General features: G+C 39.1%; 1 protein-coding gene across 8 annotated transcripts in view; it reads left to right on the plus strand.

Moving 5' to 3' along the window:
* INPP4B (inositol polyphosphate-4-phosphatase type II B) overlaps positions 1 to 14,629 on the plus strand; it is a 332,333-nt gene that overhangs the window by 110,588 nt on the left and 207,116 nt on the right. For 7 of the 8 annotated variants that reach the window (XM_068404348.1, XM_068404356.1, XM_068404352.1 and 4 more), the window contains one exon: positions 6,344 to 6,428. The exons of the other annotated variant lie outside the window; for it this stretch is intronic. In XM_068404348.1, the coding sequence (XP_068260449.1) occupies positions 6,344 to 6,428 (85 nt within the window). The remainder of the gene's footprint in view (positions 1 to 6,343; positions 6,429 to 14,629) is intronic. 8 annotated transcript variants of the gene reach the window in all.

Consider the following 14,629-nt stretch of genomic DNA (forward strand, 5'->3'; position numbering starts at 1 on the left):
TTGAAAATCATCTGTCCCCAAGAGAGTGGAGAGGGGTCATAGTGCCCCGCAATTTCTGAATTTCATCATGCTAGGATGCATTGGTCAGGCACACGGTGTAACTCCGTCCCCTCCCTGATGCAGTTTATTAGCAAGCATCCTCTAGCTTTTCAGCAAGCAGTTTCAGAAACACGAAGACCTTACGCTACCCTAATTTAGCTGGAACTGCTGGGGAGTCAAGGAAGTTGTCATGGCTGTAGGCTAAATGTATTATACCCAGCACGAGCTCCTTTACCTCCTCTCTTCCTTACTCATGAACTGTCTGTATCACTCTTCCATGCCTGTCACATTTTGGGGATTGCCAACAGCAACCATTTCTGCTTGCTAGGAGTCTTTTTTCAGACACTCTTGTAGCTAAATTAATTTCGGCATGGGTTTAATAGCACGGGACCTGGTGTGACCCAGAAAATGTGTTTGTTTCTCATCTTCCTTATTGAAGGGGTTGCACATCCCGTGTTCAGACCCTGTGTCGGGGAACTATTGTTCCTAATTGTCTACTCAGCTCTTGGGGTTTTGTCCACTTCTTTCTTACTTGCGTACTGAAATATATTCATGACAGTGGTCTTCCTTTCAACCCCTGCCGTCATAAGCAGGATTTTTTTATTGCCTGTTGGTCCCATTCCAGTGGTTCCCTGGTGCCCTCATTCTAGAAGTCCTGCGTCGTGTTTGTTCTTCTCAATGCCAAGGGGAATATCATAGCAATAAATCAGTGCAATAATTGTCATCATACCCTGGTTCTTCAGTCCTTTGGCAATCAGAGCTGGTAAAATCTTGCTCAGCAGAGTCTGATAGAGGAATAACAGATCTATATGTGTGTCCCCTTTCCACTGAGATCAATTTGGGCCTGGCTACTGGTGCTTGAAATGCTTCTATTTTTGCACTTTCTAGCGTGTTAAAGACAAATAGCCAGAACTGTCCTAGTGTTAAATATGATGTTCCTTTTAACTGGGTCTCGCTGGCACAGTATTGTTTGGGCTGAAATTGGTACTGAATTGAAACGACCAAATAAAATTTGTTAACCATTCAGGTAGGACTTCTGTTCTCATTTAGGGCGTGCAATGAGTATATCCGTTGATTTATTTATTACTTTTTAAAATAGTTTACTCACAACTGGAAATTGTTTCTTAAATAATACGATGGCTACCAATAAACTTATTTTATGCATCGTAAGTATCAAGAGAAACTCGTCATCTGTTGTTAGTTAACTGTACCAAAACTAGTAAAACATTTCTTTTCTTGAACACCTCAGTGAAATCTTTTTCTTTCTCTAGCAGAAAATAAAATTGCATTCTTCTGAAACCTTTTTGCTAGCTACATTCTACCTTGCAGAGGTACATATACCTCCCTGCATCAATGAGGCACAATGAACTTGGCAGAGAATTTGTCCCCAAGGAGTGGCTGGTGGTCTTCCCATTGTTTCACTCCTCGGGCTTCCTGAAGGAAGGGGATAATTTATATAATCAGTTGTTTCATCTGAACCTTTTTTTAATGTGAGACATGTAAGCTCTTGTGACTCAAATTAACTTCAGCAAGGAAATTTTGGTTGTATGTCTTTCACAAGGGTGGTATTACCACCTCAAGATTTAGGAAGGTATGACCCTGAAAAATTAGGAGTTTGGCTTAAAAATCACGCACATCTTTTAAAAAGCAATAAAAAGATCTCTGGAAACCTTGTGTTTAGGGTGCTTGGGATGTGGTTTTGTTGGGTGTGTGTGTTTTTTTTTGTTTGGTTTGTTGTTGTTTGGTTTGTGATTTATTTTTTTTTACTTCTTTTCCCCTCTTGCAGAAAGTCTGAGATATAGAATAAAAGCTTGTGTTATTGTGGCTCTAGGAACTGCGAGTTACTGAAAGTTATGCCAGATGTTGCGAGACTTGTAATAAAATGGTAAAATTGTAAGAATTCTTACCAGTGGAAAGAAACATCCTTCATTGTCCACTTTTAAATATCCAAAGATAATGCATTTTACAAACACACAATATTTGTAGCAATGATGCTTTTGTATTCTGCCTTCCTCACTTCCCTGGTACTGCTGAAACTGGTAAAAGCTGTAATTAAGCTGTCATACCTACTTTTAAAAATATGGTTAACATTTAATTCTTATTTTAAGCTATTTTTGAAGTAAAAAGGCAATATATTGGGAACTGAGCCAGAGATTAATAACACGTTTTTTAAATGACAGCCAAAAAATGTAGAACAACGGGGCAGAATTTTTTTTTTCAAATGTATTATCCGAGGTATGTGTTGTGATACAGCACTGGAGTCTTGCACTAAAATATAATTTTGAAAAACTAATTCCTATCTGAACTGTATATGATTAACTTTTTAGGTAAGAAGGGTGATTTGAGATTGTTTCAAGCTGTGTGTACAATGTAGCAAGCGTTTAATTTTAATTTTTTAATTATGCTTGTGCATAATATACTTGAGGTAATATGGGGTGTGAATTAAGAGAATGCGTATTTGTACGTTATTATTATTACTACTAATGTATTTTGAAATTGAAAAGAAAATTACTATTTAGTAGTATTCACATTTGTTAAAGGTAAGTCTATTTAAAGTACTTGTCTCTTCTGCAGGATTTATTCAGTGACGTAAGTCAACAACGTTTTCCAGAGTGAATGCAGATTAGCAGTATTATATTGTCAGCGTGAAGTTGCTATCTGGTAGCATTGCATGATGGATTAATCACAGGGGGTAGGGCGTTTTTTGAAAAAGATGATTTGAGTGTTTTTCAGTGAGTTGACAGTTTGTATAGATGGTTGCACTGAACTACCAGGTTACAGCCTGTCTGGAATAATTGAAGTACCTCATCAGATGTCCAGGAAGCATATTCTTACTTATCACCCAGCTTGGGTCATAGGCTTTGTGATACTTCATAGTCATGCCGTGAGAATATGAATATGGCTGAATATACAATATTAAAGGAGATTTCAGATTGTTGAATACTGCTTGCCAACATCTAAAGGGGCGTTTTTAATTCTGCAAGTTATATGCTTATGTATGTCATGCAGTAGTTTGTTAATACCTCGAAATTAGAACAGTGTGCTTTTCTCTATTTGGTAATGGACATATTGCTGTAGGAATACGTAGAAATAAATTTAAGACTATGAGCTTTTCTAGTTGTGAATGAAATTACGCTCATGAATCCTGTTGCTTTTTTCTTGTTTGTATGTATAAAAAAAGCTGTGCTTTAACTGCGGAGTGATGAACTTTATCTGTGCTAACACTGAAAGAGGAAACGCAGGTGGTAATGTTTATAGCGTAGTCAAAAGCATGACCTGAGCACATGCACACGTTATTGAGCTAGCATCAATCTGACTAGCTCATTCACCAGTACCAGTGAAGCTGTAAAAACTCAGGAACATTGGCAAGTTGTACAACTTGTGCCATTTTTAATGTCATTAGGACTTTGCTGCTATTGGTGCCAGAGCTGGTTAGGTTAACACTAGGCTGTCGTTAATACCGTTCTATGTTGCGTGTGTGTTGCAGACCTTTGATTGTACTGTAGGCATGCAAAGATAGCAGCCATGTCATCATGCCTATTCACTGTCTTCTAGCTCTCCTGGAAAGCCAGCCTTCAGTAGGAGTCTGAGGACACCGAGATTTTCTGAGCTGGGTTTACACAGTTGGGATGTAGGTACAGGGTGGACTAGGGAAGAGTCCCTAATGAGGAGAGGGTGCTTTGCTTTGCTTTCCTTTCCTGCAAGTTAGGCGCTTAGCCTGTTTACCACTGAAAACAGTGACCAAATGCCTGTTTTTTCCGGTTTCCTCAGTCAATAACTTCTTCTCTAAGGCTTCCAGTGAAGGTATTAGATACATCTTCTAATAAGTGGTGGACAGTCATGACTTGGCAGTTTGGGGGAGAGATGATATGGGTTCAGAATAATTTGATAAACTTCACCTGCTACTACCAGCCCCTTCAGGCAAATTCCTCTATTGAAAATATTTTCTTTAATAGCAAGCAAGAACTGAAACCAGTTTTCATCATTCATGCTTTGAAAGTATTTTCATTTTTTTTGTTCATTAGTCTTTCGTGTTACTTCTGTATGACTATAATTTTGTCCATTTTAGTTATGTTTGGTACCTTTCTGTAAAGTTTCTGTCTTTAACTTGTTTTTATCATAGGAATACTTATAAATGCAGGCAGAAAATAACTGATTTGAAAAGCATGATAAGTAGATTGGTGTATGTAGCATCCCTGCTCTATGAGGCTTTCGATTTAATTATTTCAAGTTTGCAAAAATAAGCTTTAAAAAAAATGAACTGTCAAATTCACATGCACCCCAGCCCCTGGTTCCCTGTGGAGGTTTTTTATAATGTCTTATTAGAGAAGTTTTTACTTTCTACAGTGTTTGTTTTTCCTGTAGTGCTATAGCTTTACTTTTTCTACTTACTGTGTTAACACAGAGGAATTGCTTGGAATGTCACTTCTAATTTTAACCGTCAGTTTAGTTCTCTACTTGATACAGCTAACAATAGATTCCCTCCCCGCAGTAATAGATCTCCTGTTGTAAAACCCTTTCACAATGACACACTTCCTCCCCCCCCCTCAAGTCAGATCTACAGAAATCCAAAAATAGCTCAAACATGCCTCTCTGTCTGACAGTTTTAAAAGTTTCTCAGTGCTTTCATTTTTTGAAAGCATTTTCTTTCTTCCTCAGTCAAAAGAAAAATGGCAGGCTGGAGTCTACAATAACGTAGTTACAAATTCCAGTTACGATGTAAGTTACAAATTCAGTGCAGGTGGTTAGAAACAACTGAAAAAATATACCGATGTAATTTCGAATACTGTGTGATTCCCTCACTGATACGGGAGTGTTTTCGGTTTTTATGCTTTCTAACTGAAAAAATGCGATATTTTACTCTTATCAGAAAGCTTCTTTGTGCAGTGATATTTTAACCTTTTGTCACCTTTGGATGTTGATTTGTGCTTTAGTAACTGGGTTTGGAGTTACTCATTCAGTAAGTGGTAAAAGGTGGGAGGGAGGAAATAAACGTAGACTTTCTCAAGGAAATCCTTGTTAGGCTTTCTGAAATGTTACCTGTTCGTTACTCGTAGGTCTTACTGTAGTCTTACAGTCTTATTGTATTAAATTTTCACTTTTATGGTCATGAAAGACAATGGTATTACTAGGTAAGTAAAGGGTCTTGTTCTGAGAAAATGCAGGATCAAGCCATCCATTTAAAAATGAATGTGAAACTCTTGGCAAAAAGTTTGAGCCTGATTCTGTCAGGCCAAATAACACAGTATAAATGCAGAGAATGAGGTAGACAAGAAAAGTTGTGTCTATTAGGCAGGTGTTATAAATATGAACTTTTTAATGAAGTCTTTTATTAAGTGTCAAAGATGTGGAATTAAAGTTTAGGCTTTTGGTAAAATTGGTCCACAGTATGAAAAATTTTTCATCTTTAGGATCACTTGGAATAAAGAAATACCTGAGGAAGGAATGTTAAAATAAGAATTTACATTAATCCCTGCAGAATTTCACTGAAGTAGAGAATGAGCTCTGCGACATTCATGTGGGGAACCTGCAATGAGGAGTGTATGGGTGCATGTTCTGAGGGTTATTTGTTACCAGATGTTAGGGATAAAAAATGGATAATGAAAGTTTTAAGGGAAAAAAGATTAACTCTGAGGGAGTGATTGATAGCTTCATTCTTCTGAAAAATGAATCACATTTACTAAACTAGAAGAAGAGTCTGCATCTTCTCTGCAGAGAGCTCACAAAAAATAATAGTGGTAATTTGTATCATATTGCACTCTGCAACAGACCCAGATCATTTAATGTCATTTGAATTGCATAGCCAGAGACAACATTCAAAGTTTCAAATGATGATAAAGAAATCCCTTTCAAATGAAAATTGAAGAGAAATGCTTACTGTAAGATTGCATGTTATTTTGTTCACTTGAAAATATCCTACTCTTTGAATAGAATCTGACATTTGATTCAGCCTTTTTAGTAAATATGGAAGATGAAATGGGCTGTGCTTGCTTGATTTGCTTAGGAATGAGATGGCACCTAAACTTTTCAATATGTACAGTATGAAACAAACCAAACTACTGAATTCCTTTTTTCTTAGTTTCCTGCATGGTCTTTTCTAACAGTTTATTCCCATTGTAGCTCATTGGGCTGAAGTAGGATGGCACAGATCAGTAATTAAAGAAGGCCTGTATCCATCTGCCTCGTGACTATTATGCTTTGTTGTCTTTATATCTCCGCATTGTGTTGGCTGTGAACAGCCAAACAGAAGGACTTCCCAGTCAGGTTCCAAATCCTAACGTTTTGTCATCTTTATGTCTCACAGAGTTCTGAAGCCTCTGAAGTGGTAATCCTGGAGCGTTGCTGGATTGTGGAGTTCAGGAGTAAAACAGATGTTTCAATAGTTCTCAGTAAGTAAGACACAGCTCAGTATGTTCAGTGTGAATTTTTTTATTTCTGTCAACAAAAACGACAACAAAAAAAATAACCACCCAGATACTGAAACTTTGCTAAAAACTTAGCTAAAATATATCCTGTTGTCTGTTAGGTGCGTATATCTAATATGCTTGTCTCTGAATTCATGCCTAAAAAGAAAATCCTGAGCATTATTGTTTTACTTTTTCGAAAATCAAGTGAAAGTCTTGTCATCTTCTTCCTCTGACAATAAATAGAAGTTTGATGTTCTGGTTTGTTAGGTATTATGTACAATATGGGTTTTATGTTGATACATAGCCAATTTATCTTATTCTCAAATGATTAATAATTGCCAGCCTCCCTATTAAATGAGGAGTTTCCCATTTTTCTCACCTCCTATCAGCTCTTCATTAATAAAATTGTTAAAAACAGTAGAAAAATGTTGGTTATTTCATAGAAATCAGAATCATTATTTTAGTGGAAAGATTTTTTTATTTGGAGAAAATGCTGACAGAGTTTTGTATGCAAGAACAACTCAGATAGCCATTGTGTTAGAAATTTTTTGTGACACAGATTCTTTCTGATACCACTGAAGTGTTTTGAAGTCCTTAGATCAATTTGCCATTTTCTGTTAGCTGTAATGGTCTAAAAGCAGTTTTGGTAGGCTAGTAAAACTAGCTACAGGGGGAATAAGGTTATGCTGCATTTGTGGGCTTGATGGTCAGCTTTACATTTAGTAGTCGCCAAAATCTCCAGTCCTCTTCAAGGGAAATGTTGCATAAATCATGCTAACTTTTGTCCTTACCTACTGAAGTGATTCTTAGTGTTTGGTCGTATTTGAGAAGGCAGTGACTTAAAATGTATTCATTGTGGGTTTTATCGTTTCCTGGGTAGTATTCTGGGGAATAGCTCAAATCCTGTATCTTTAGTAGTAGAATTAAATCTTATGTCTTGTGCCTGATGTTGCGGCACTGCATCAACAAAGACTTCTTTCTGGATTTGGAAGCATCACTTTGCCTAACTAGAACAGCTGAATGATTACCATTGACTCTCAAATTGAGTCTTCTCTAATTAATGCCCTTATTGTTTCCAATTCACTGATGGGAATCATCAGCTTTAAGAGGTGGTGGTGTTACAGTTTGGGTATAAATACAGTCATGTCAGTTCCCTTCTGGTATGCCTTTTACAATGCTTGAACATAACGCTGCTGAACTGAACCATGAATACAGTTGTAATTGCTGACAGGATTCTTTGAAGCCTGCAAACAGGACAGTTTCTTTGGCAGTGAGACTGGCAGATTTTAAGTCCAAAAGCTGGGGAAGTAGACAACAATGAGTACTGAGTAAGCACTTCAGGCTGCCTATGGAGAAAAAGAGACTGTGAATATGTGTGAAGGAAGAAATATACTTACATGGTTAGGAACAGAAATTGCTACCTGAGGCAGACTTTCTAAAACAAAGTCTGAAGGTCAGTAATGTGGCTAGAGGTAAGGGTGGCATTCTGACTCTCCTCCAAAAATTATTAAAGTAGAAAAGAGAAAACAGTACAGAAAACTACAAGTGTGCAGAGCCAAGAAATGGTGATGAGTGCTTGGGGTGCAACCAAAGGAATACAACAGAAGACAGAGGAAGAGACAGACAGGTAGAGGAGAAATGGATTTCAAACTTGGCCATTTTCCTGTGCTGGAGAACAAGGGCAAGAGCCTGGCTGATGATTTGTTGGATGGGAAAAGAAAAAGAAAGCCAGACTATTATGAGGTATTAGAACAAAACTGAAGACAAACGAAGATGATATACTGTGTACTGAGTGAGGATAGGATACCAAAAGAAGTGAAATAATAACCCATGTACTGTAGGAGAGAACAAAATTCAGAAGACAAAAGGGGGAGAAAAGCAATACTCAGGAACTAAGAAGAGAGATCTTTGTCAATGGGGGCTTCAATCATGAAAAACTAGCTGCATTGTCACAAGAATATGTCCATTGGCCATTGGGAGCCAAAAAAAAGCTCCAAAATGTCTATCTGGGACTTTAAAGGATTCAGATGGAAGCAGGATAGGAGAACATACCTACTCACAATGTCTTTGTGGAACAGACAGAGAGCTGTGCCAGAACACAGCAGAAGCTCCAAGGAAAGAGGCGGATTTGATCTGTCAGATTTAACTTGTGGTGTGCTTGGGAAGGGACTTTTTCTTCATCTTGCAGGCTGCAAGATGAAGAAAATCAGCTGGGGGTTCAATTTGGAACAATGAGGGGGGTTTTGGACTGAGCTTTTGGCCTATTGTCTCCATCTTCCTCTGAGTGGTGGGCTGAATCCTAGGACATGTGAGTAACAGTGAGAAATAGAGACTTAAGAAGAGAACATAATAAAGGGCAGTGGAGTAAACATGGCGGGGGAAAAGAAGGACTTTTTCATGCAATATCTAGTGATATTGTGGAGCTGACCATCGCTTCAGGGTGTTGTGGGCATAAGGGGAGTACAGAAGAGGTCAGGCAGTCGCAGCAGATAGTCATGTCGGTGCTTCAGGTGTTCGTGCTCCCAAAGCAGTCTAACTCGAAAGGTTTCTGAGTGGACCATGAAAGGCAACAGAAGGATTTGTTAGGTGAACTATCGCTCTGCGTGTGGCTGATTGCCTGCATGCCCTTGTAACAGGAACTAGTTGCTATTAGCAGAACAGGTCAGGCGCTGGTGTGAGATGGAGCTGATTGAAGGTGGCAGTTCACACTTGTGTGATTTATTCCTGAAATCCCAGAAGGTGTGATAAGGAGGGCATTTCAACCTCTTGTCCAAAAAGATCTTAAACCTGGAAAACTGCTGCTGTGTGCCAAAATGTTCTAGCAATGTAATGTTAACTGCCTTGCCTTGGATTCTCCTCAGGAATAACCACCGTGTTCGCACCAAAGCTTGCACCTTGTACGATACAGGCAGGCACTGTAGCCTCACCAGACACAGAAATACATGATTGTAGCCCTTTAGAGAATAGCTATGTCTCTACTGGACCTTGGAAACCCCGTTAAAGGTGGTTACTCTGCTGGGTTTACGTGCCCCGGCGCTGGCAGTGGGGGCTGCGGGGCGGCCTCTGTGCGGAGCGGCCGCGGCTGCCCCGTGCCGGGCTCAGCCGGTTCCAGCCGGCTCCAAGCGACCCCCCGCAGGGCACAGCTCAGCCCCTCGGCCCTGCTGCTGCCGCCTCAGGGAAAGCGTATTTCAGAAAGGGTAAAACGCTGCCCAGGAGTGAGGAGTGAGGGGAAAAAAGTGTGAGAAACAGCCCTGCAAGCACCAGGGTGAGAGCAGAAGAGGGGGTGCTCCAGGCACCCGAGCAGAGGTGGCCCTGCGGCTCCTGGAGAAACCCCGGTGTTTCCCTGCGGCCTGAGAGGCCGCACTGCAGCCAGGCCTGAAGCATGAGGAGGAGGGAACAGCAGAGAGGAGCTGTTATGGACTGACCGAAACCACCACCCCAGCCCTCAAACCTCCATGCCAGTTGGTGTGTGGGGAAGGTAGAGGAGTCGGGAGGGAAGGGAAAGGGGGGGAGTGGAGGGGAGGAAAGGCCTTTGTTTCTCCCTAGTCAGCACTGTTTTAATTTGCAATAAATTAAATTATTTTTTCCCATAAGATGAGTCTGTTTTGCTCATGATGGTAATTGGTAAGTGGTCTCCCTCTCTTTCTCTCGACCCTTCTTCATCTTTTCTCCCCCAGCCCTGTTGAGGAGAGGGAGGGAATTGAGTGGCTGGGCGGGTGGCTGGCAGCCAGCCATGGTCAACACACCATGGTTAATTTGTGTCAGGCGTTTTTCTTTGTGTTTTGTCCGCTTCCAGATGTGTCAGTGTTGGAACAGAAGATGCAGAAAGACAGGCAACCAGGAACAGAAAGTTGCATTAATGTTGGTAGTTTTTGGTCACTGTTAACGTTCCCTTGGAATAGGGCAATTAGAGCTGTGTGGCTCAAAGTTTGAACCTGTCCCAAGAGCAATCTGGATTTGGCCACTGTGTTGTATAGAGCCTCGTGGGTGAGAGCAAAGGACTCTGTTGGCCTCCTTTCTTCCACATGATATTGCACAACACAAAATTGGGAATGAACACAAGAGACACAGGCACAATAAAATGAAATTGGATGTGAGACATAGCATTCAAGGCCTGCCTTCTCTTAATCTGTAAATCTCTTTTTCAGGATAAAAGATTCCTTTAAGGCTGTATTTATTGGATTACTGTGTGTGGTCCCTTAGTGAGAGCTAGGGAGGTAAGAGCTCTAACATCCAGGTAGGGCTGATGAGGTGTGAGGAGGAAGGGAGGGAACAGAGGAAGACGACAGCTTTTGATGCAAGGTATCAGGCAAAAAGAAAGGCTTTCATATAGAAATATGCTTAAGATGGCAGGCATTCCCTTTTACCATTTATAGTATGTAAGCCACTTAACTTGGAGCTTTTTGTTTCCTTCAGTAGTAGTGGCTTGGAAAGGCAGGTCAGTATCACTCCCTGTTTTAGAGATGGAATAACTGAGGCAGATGCTGAGGTTACTTTTGCAGACCGAGGCAGAGAATAAAGATCTCTGAATCCTTCCTTTTTAAAGGTAAACTAATGGTCCAGGCAGTGATATGATACACTTCCTTTCAGCAAAAGCAGTCTACTGCTTTGCAAAGGCTGCACTTAGTACTTTCGGTGAATGCTGCAGTATTTCTGTTCAGTGATCCTGAGACAGCATTGTGGTATTTAAATATTTGTGTGGTCTGCCTTGCTTCCAGCATAGGTGTGGTATTTATTTAATGAATAGGAGAAGCAATGTGGCATGTGTGAAAGCCTGCAGGTATTAAAAGAAACTAAGTATACTGCAGTAGTCAACCTGGGGTATCACGCTATATTCATTTCAAATACCTCAGGCTCTTTGTGAGCTTCTGTGGGGACTTAAATTGAGATTATAAGGGTAACTTACATAAGTTTATTCCAGCATTGCAAAATGAAAAAAAAACAACCCAGTGAAGATAAAATTTTTAATTAAATTCTTTATCTTTGATTGAAAATTTAACTTCCAAGGGAAGATTAACATAGCATCATGAGTAACCATGGGATGATTTCATCACTACTAATTTGAACATGAAATGCATCAGCGTATAGAATTCAGCCAGCTTTGTGAATTAAAAACCTCTGATGTCTGTATTAGAAATATCCTGCGGATATAATTTACGTATCAAAGCTTCCATTCTACTTTTGTTACAGCATATTTGATGGTTAGCTGTGACGGTGCTTTATATTTTAGAGTGGCAGCAGCTCATTGATATTCTTAACCATTTTCCACTGCTGAGGTAGCAACTGAGAATTACTTTTTGCTAGTGTGTGTGAAAAGAGAGAGACAACCTTTAACCTTTTTGAACTCTCTTACTTTGCATATTGGCATAGGAGGAAAAATAGTGATCTTCTAGAAAAGGAGAGGCTGTCATCCTGGGCATTGACCGTGTGCTTTGTACGTGTTTTTGTTTAAATTCTGCCAGTAACTTATTTTTTACTCTGTTCAGCATGATTTTATGTTTATAACTCTCATTAATGAAAATAAGACAAGCCATAGAGTATCAGTCTTCCTGTCACTTTTACATGTTTAGTAAAATAAAACAATAAAGCCTTCTTAAGAAAAAAAAAGGAAATTAATAACAAATGAAAAAGCTTTAAAACCAAAGTGTTTTTCCTCCTACCCTTGGAAATGTGTTTTTATTTTATATTTTAAAAGCTTTTCCATTAAACTGCAGTCTTTTGAAAGACAAGAGTCAACTCCAATAACTGCCTACACTTTTTTTTTTGTGACTCAATTATTTCTGGCTTCACAGAAACCCAGGTTTCTGTGTAAGAGATTGTAAGTAAAGTTACAATCAAGTACAGTTTAAACATTGAGGGATATCATTAAGACATTTTGAACAAGAAATTTGTTTTCATTTTTAAAAAAACTGAAATATCAAAGTACTTGCAGAGAAAAAAGGTAATTGCTATTGTTAAATTGAAAATCTTGGAAAATTTAAGTATTATTACAAAATAATGGGAACAAAAAAGCGTTATTTGAGGATGATGGAACTAACACCAAAATACACTTCTGATTTTAGACAGTTGGGTTAGAGTAGAAAATGCTTTCCAGTGCCACTGGGGATATCTCAGCTTTCTTTGTGCTATTTCCTTATTTGACAGCAGTCCTGTTTGAGTGGGGGAGTTGAATTCTTTATTTGAGCTGCAGAAGTCCTGTGGGACCATAACTTTCTATGCCAGCTTTTGTGGGAGAAGTTCATACTGAAATCATGCTTTAGTAAAAGAGTTGTTGGTGAACGGAGTCTTGATCAGAAAAGGCTCAATGAACAGACCTGTTTGCTTTCCACTATCTGCTTCCTCAGCTCTTGCCTCCAATTAAGTCTCTGATACTGAAATAAGGAAAGAAGCAAGGTGGGCAAGCTGCTGAAAGGGCCGCTGAGTACCTGCTGGTGAGGTATCGCCACTTAAGAAGGTGCCTGAAGCAGTATAGCCACTGGACCACATCAGCTTTCTGTAATGTCAATGTGAGTGATGTCTATGGCTGCCCACTTTGTGTGTCCAGGGTTTGAACACAGTTATACACTGTGGAAGTTGGGAAGTTTCTAGACTACAAAACTTTCCTTCAGAATGTGTGTATAGCAACACTACTGGCCAAGGGGATGTGTGTGTGCATAGTCCCAAGTGCTACATCCATCTGCTATAGGGCAAATGCAGAGTGCTATGCTACAGAATCTCTTGCCACAAATTTCACCAATGATCCCTCAGTGTTAGCTTGCTTTTGTTGCATTATCCAAGTGTCAATGCTAACATTTAGAGACCACTTCATGCATTAGAATTAGTAATATTTGGGTTTTTTTTTCCCCCTCCTGAGGCTGGTAGCTGTGACCATTAATTTATTTTCAACTGGACAGTTCAAAACTGAACTAGCAGTGTAGAGATATGAGAAAAAACATTTTTATAGCTGGTTATTTATTGCAATTGCAGACTAGTGTTTAATGGCAAATATGAGGAGTATGTCTGACTTCACACATTTTAGTTTTGCTCTTGTAGTAATGTAAGTAGACTATACTATTTGCAGTACTCTTGCTTTTAAGCACTCCGCTAGGTGCTAGGAAACAAATGAGGTATTTTTGGAAAAGCTGAGGACAGAGCTTTGTAAAATATTGATTTAGGTAGTGATTTCAAGTAGATATATAGAAATCTACTGTCAGGACAAACACTGTCTGTTACTGTAGGTTACATCAATATCCCAGTGTCTGATCTCAGAATCTTTCCCTTTCCTTTCTGTTTTTTGAGTTTATGCAAGCTATCAAAAGGTCCTACATTGGTTCTTGTAGGTATGTAGGCCTTCTTTGGCTCAAGAAGAAAAAGAGAGAAAGATAGAACTGTATACCATTTTGCTTTCAATTTAGGGTTAGTAAGTTGAAGCTTTTGCAAAGAAAAGTTTTGTGTTTAACCGTGCAAAGGTCTTCCCTGGGTTTATGCCACTGAACTTGAAACCACAAGCACTGGGGATATCCAGCACTGAGATGAGAACTACTGTTCTGCTATTGCAGATTCCTAAGGTGATAGAAAATCTTCTTAGTATTGTATGTTCTTAGATCTTCCATGTCCTCTTATTCAAAAATTATATCATAACAGTAAAACTAGGAATGCATACCAGATAAAGAACTGGGCTTGTGGAAGTCAATAGTAAATGTTCTCAAAAGGTCAAGATTTTTTTCCGGAACAAACTCAACGGTAACTTGTGTCAGACATAACAGCATAACAAAAGATGCTTATGTACTTGTATTTTCTACAGTGACTCCTTAATCGTAAAGTATAAAGTACGTTTGCCCACCCATGAAATACGCCTGCATTTAGAATGTTTCAGTACAAATATAATTCTGCTGATATGTCCACCATTCGTTTGAGGCCTTCATTACATTTGTGGGTCTGTTAGTTTTATTTTCAGGAAGACTCATTTCAGCTAAGTTTTGTCTCCCTCCTGAAACTTGGAATTAAGTGTCTGAGCTTGTTAGGGTTTACTGTATGCAGCTGATTTAAAGTAGTAGTCAACATAACAGTCTGGGAGAGAAGAGCAAAGAGATGATGATCTTTATTATATAAATAAACCTATGTGCTCCTTTATTGCAACAGACTTTTTTTTCAATGTGCATTTTGCTATTGTTTGTGTTTCTTCTGTTATGTTAACCTGTTGT

This window comes from Nyctibius grandis, chromosome 6 (genome assembly GCF_013368605.1).
Source record: "Nyctibius grandis isolate bNycGra1 chromosome 6, bNycGra1.pri, whole genome shotgun sequence".
In the NCBI taxonomy this organism is placed as follows: Eukaryota; Metazoa; Chordata; class Aves; order Nyctibiiformes; family Nyctibiidae; genus Nyctibius; species Nyctibius grandis.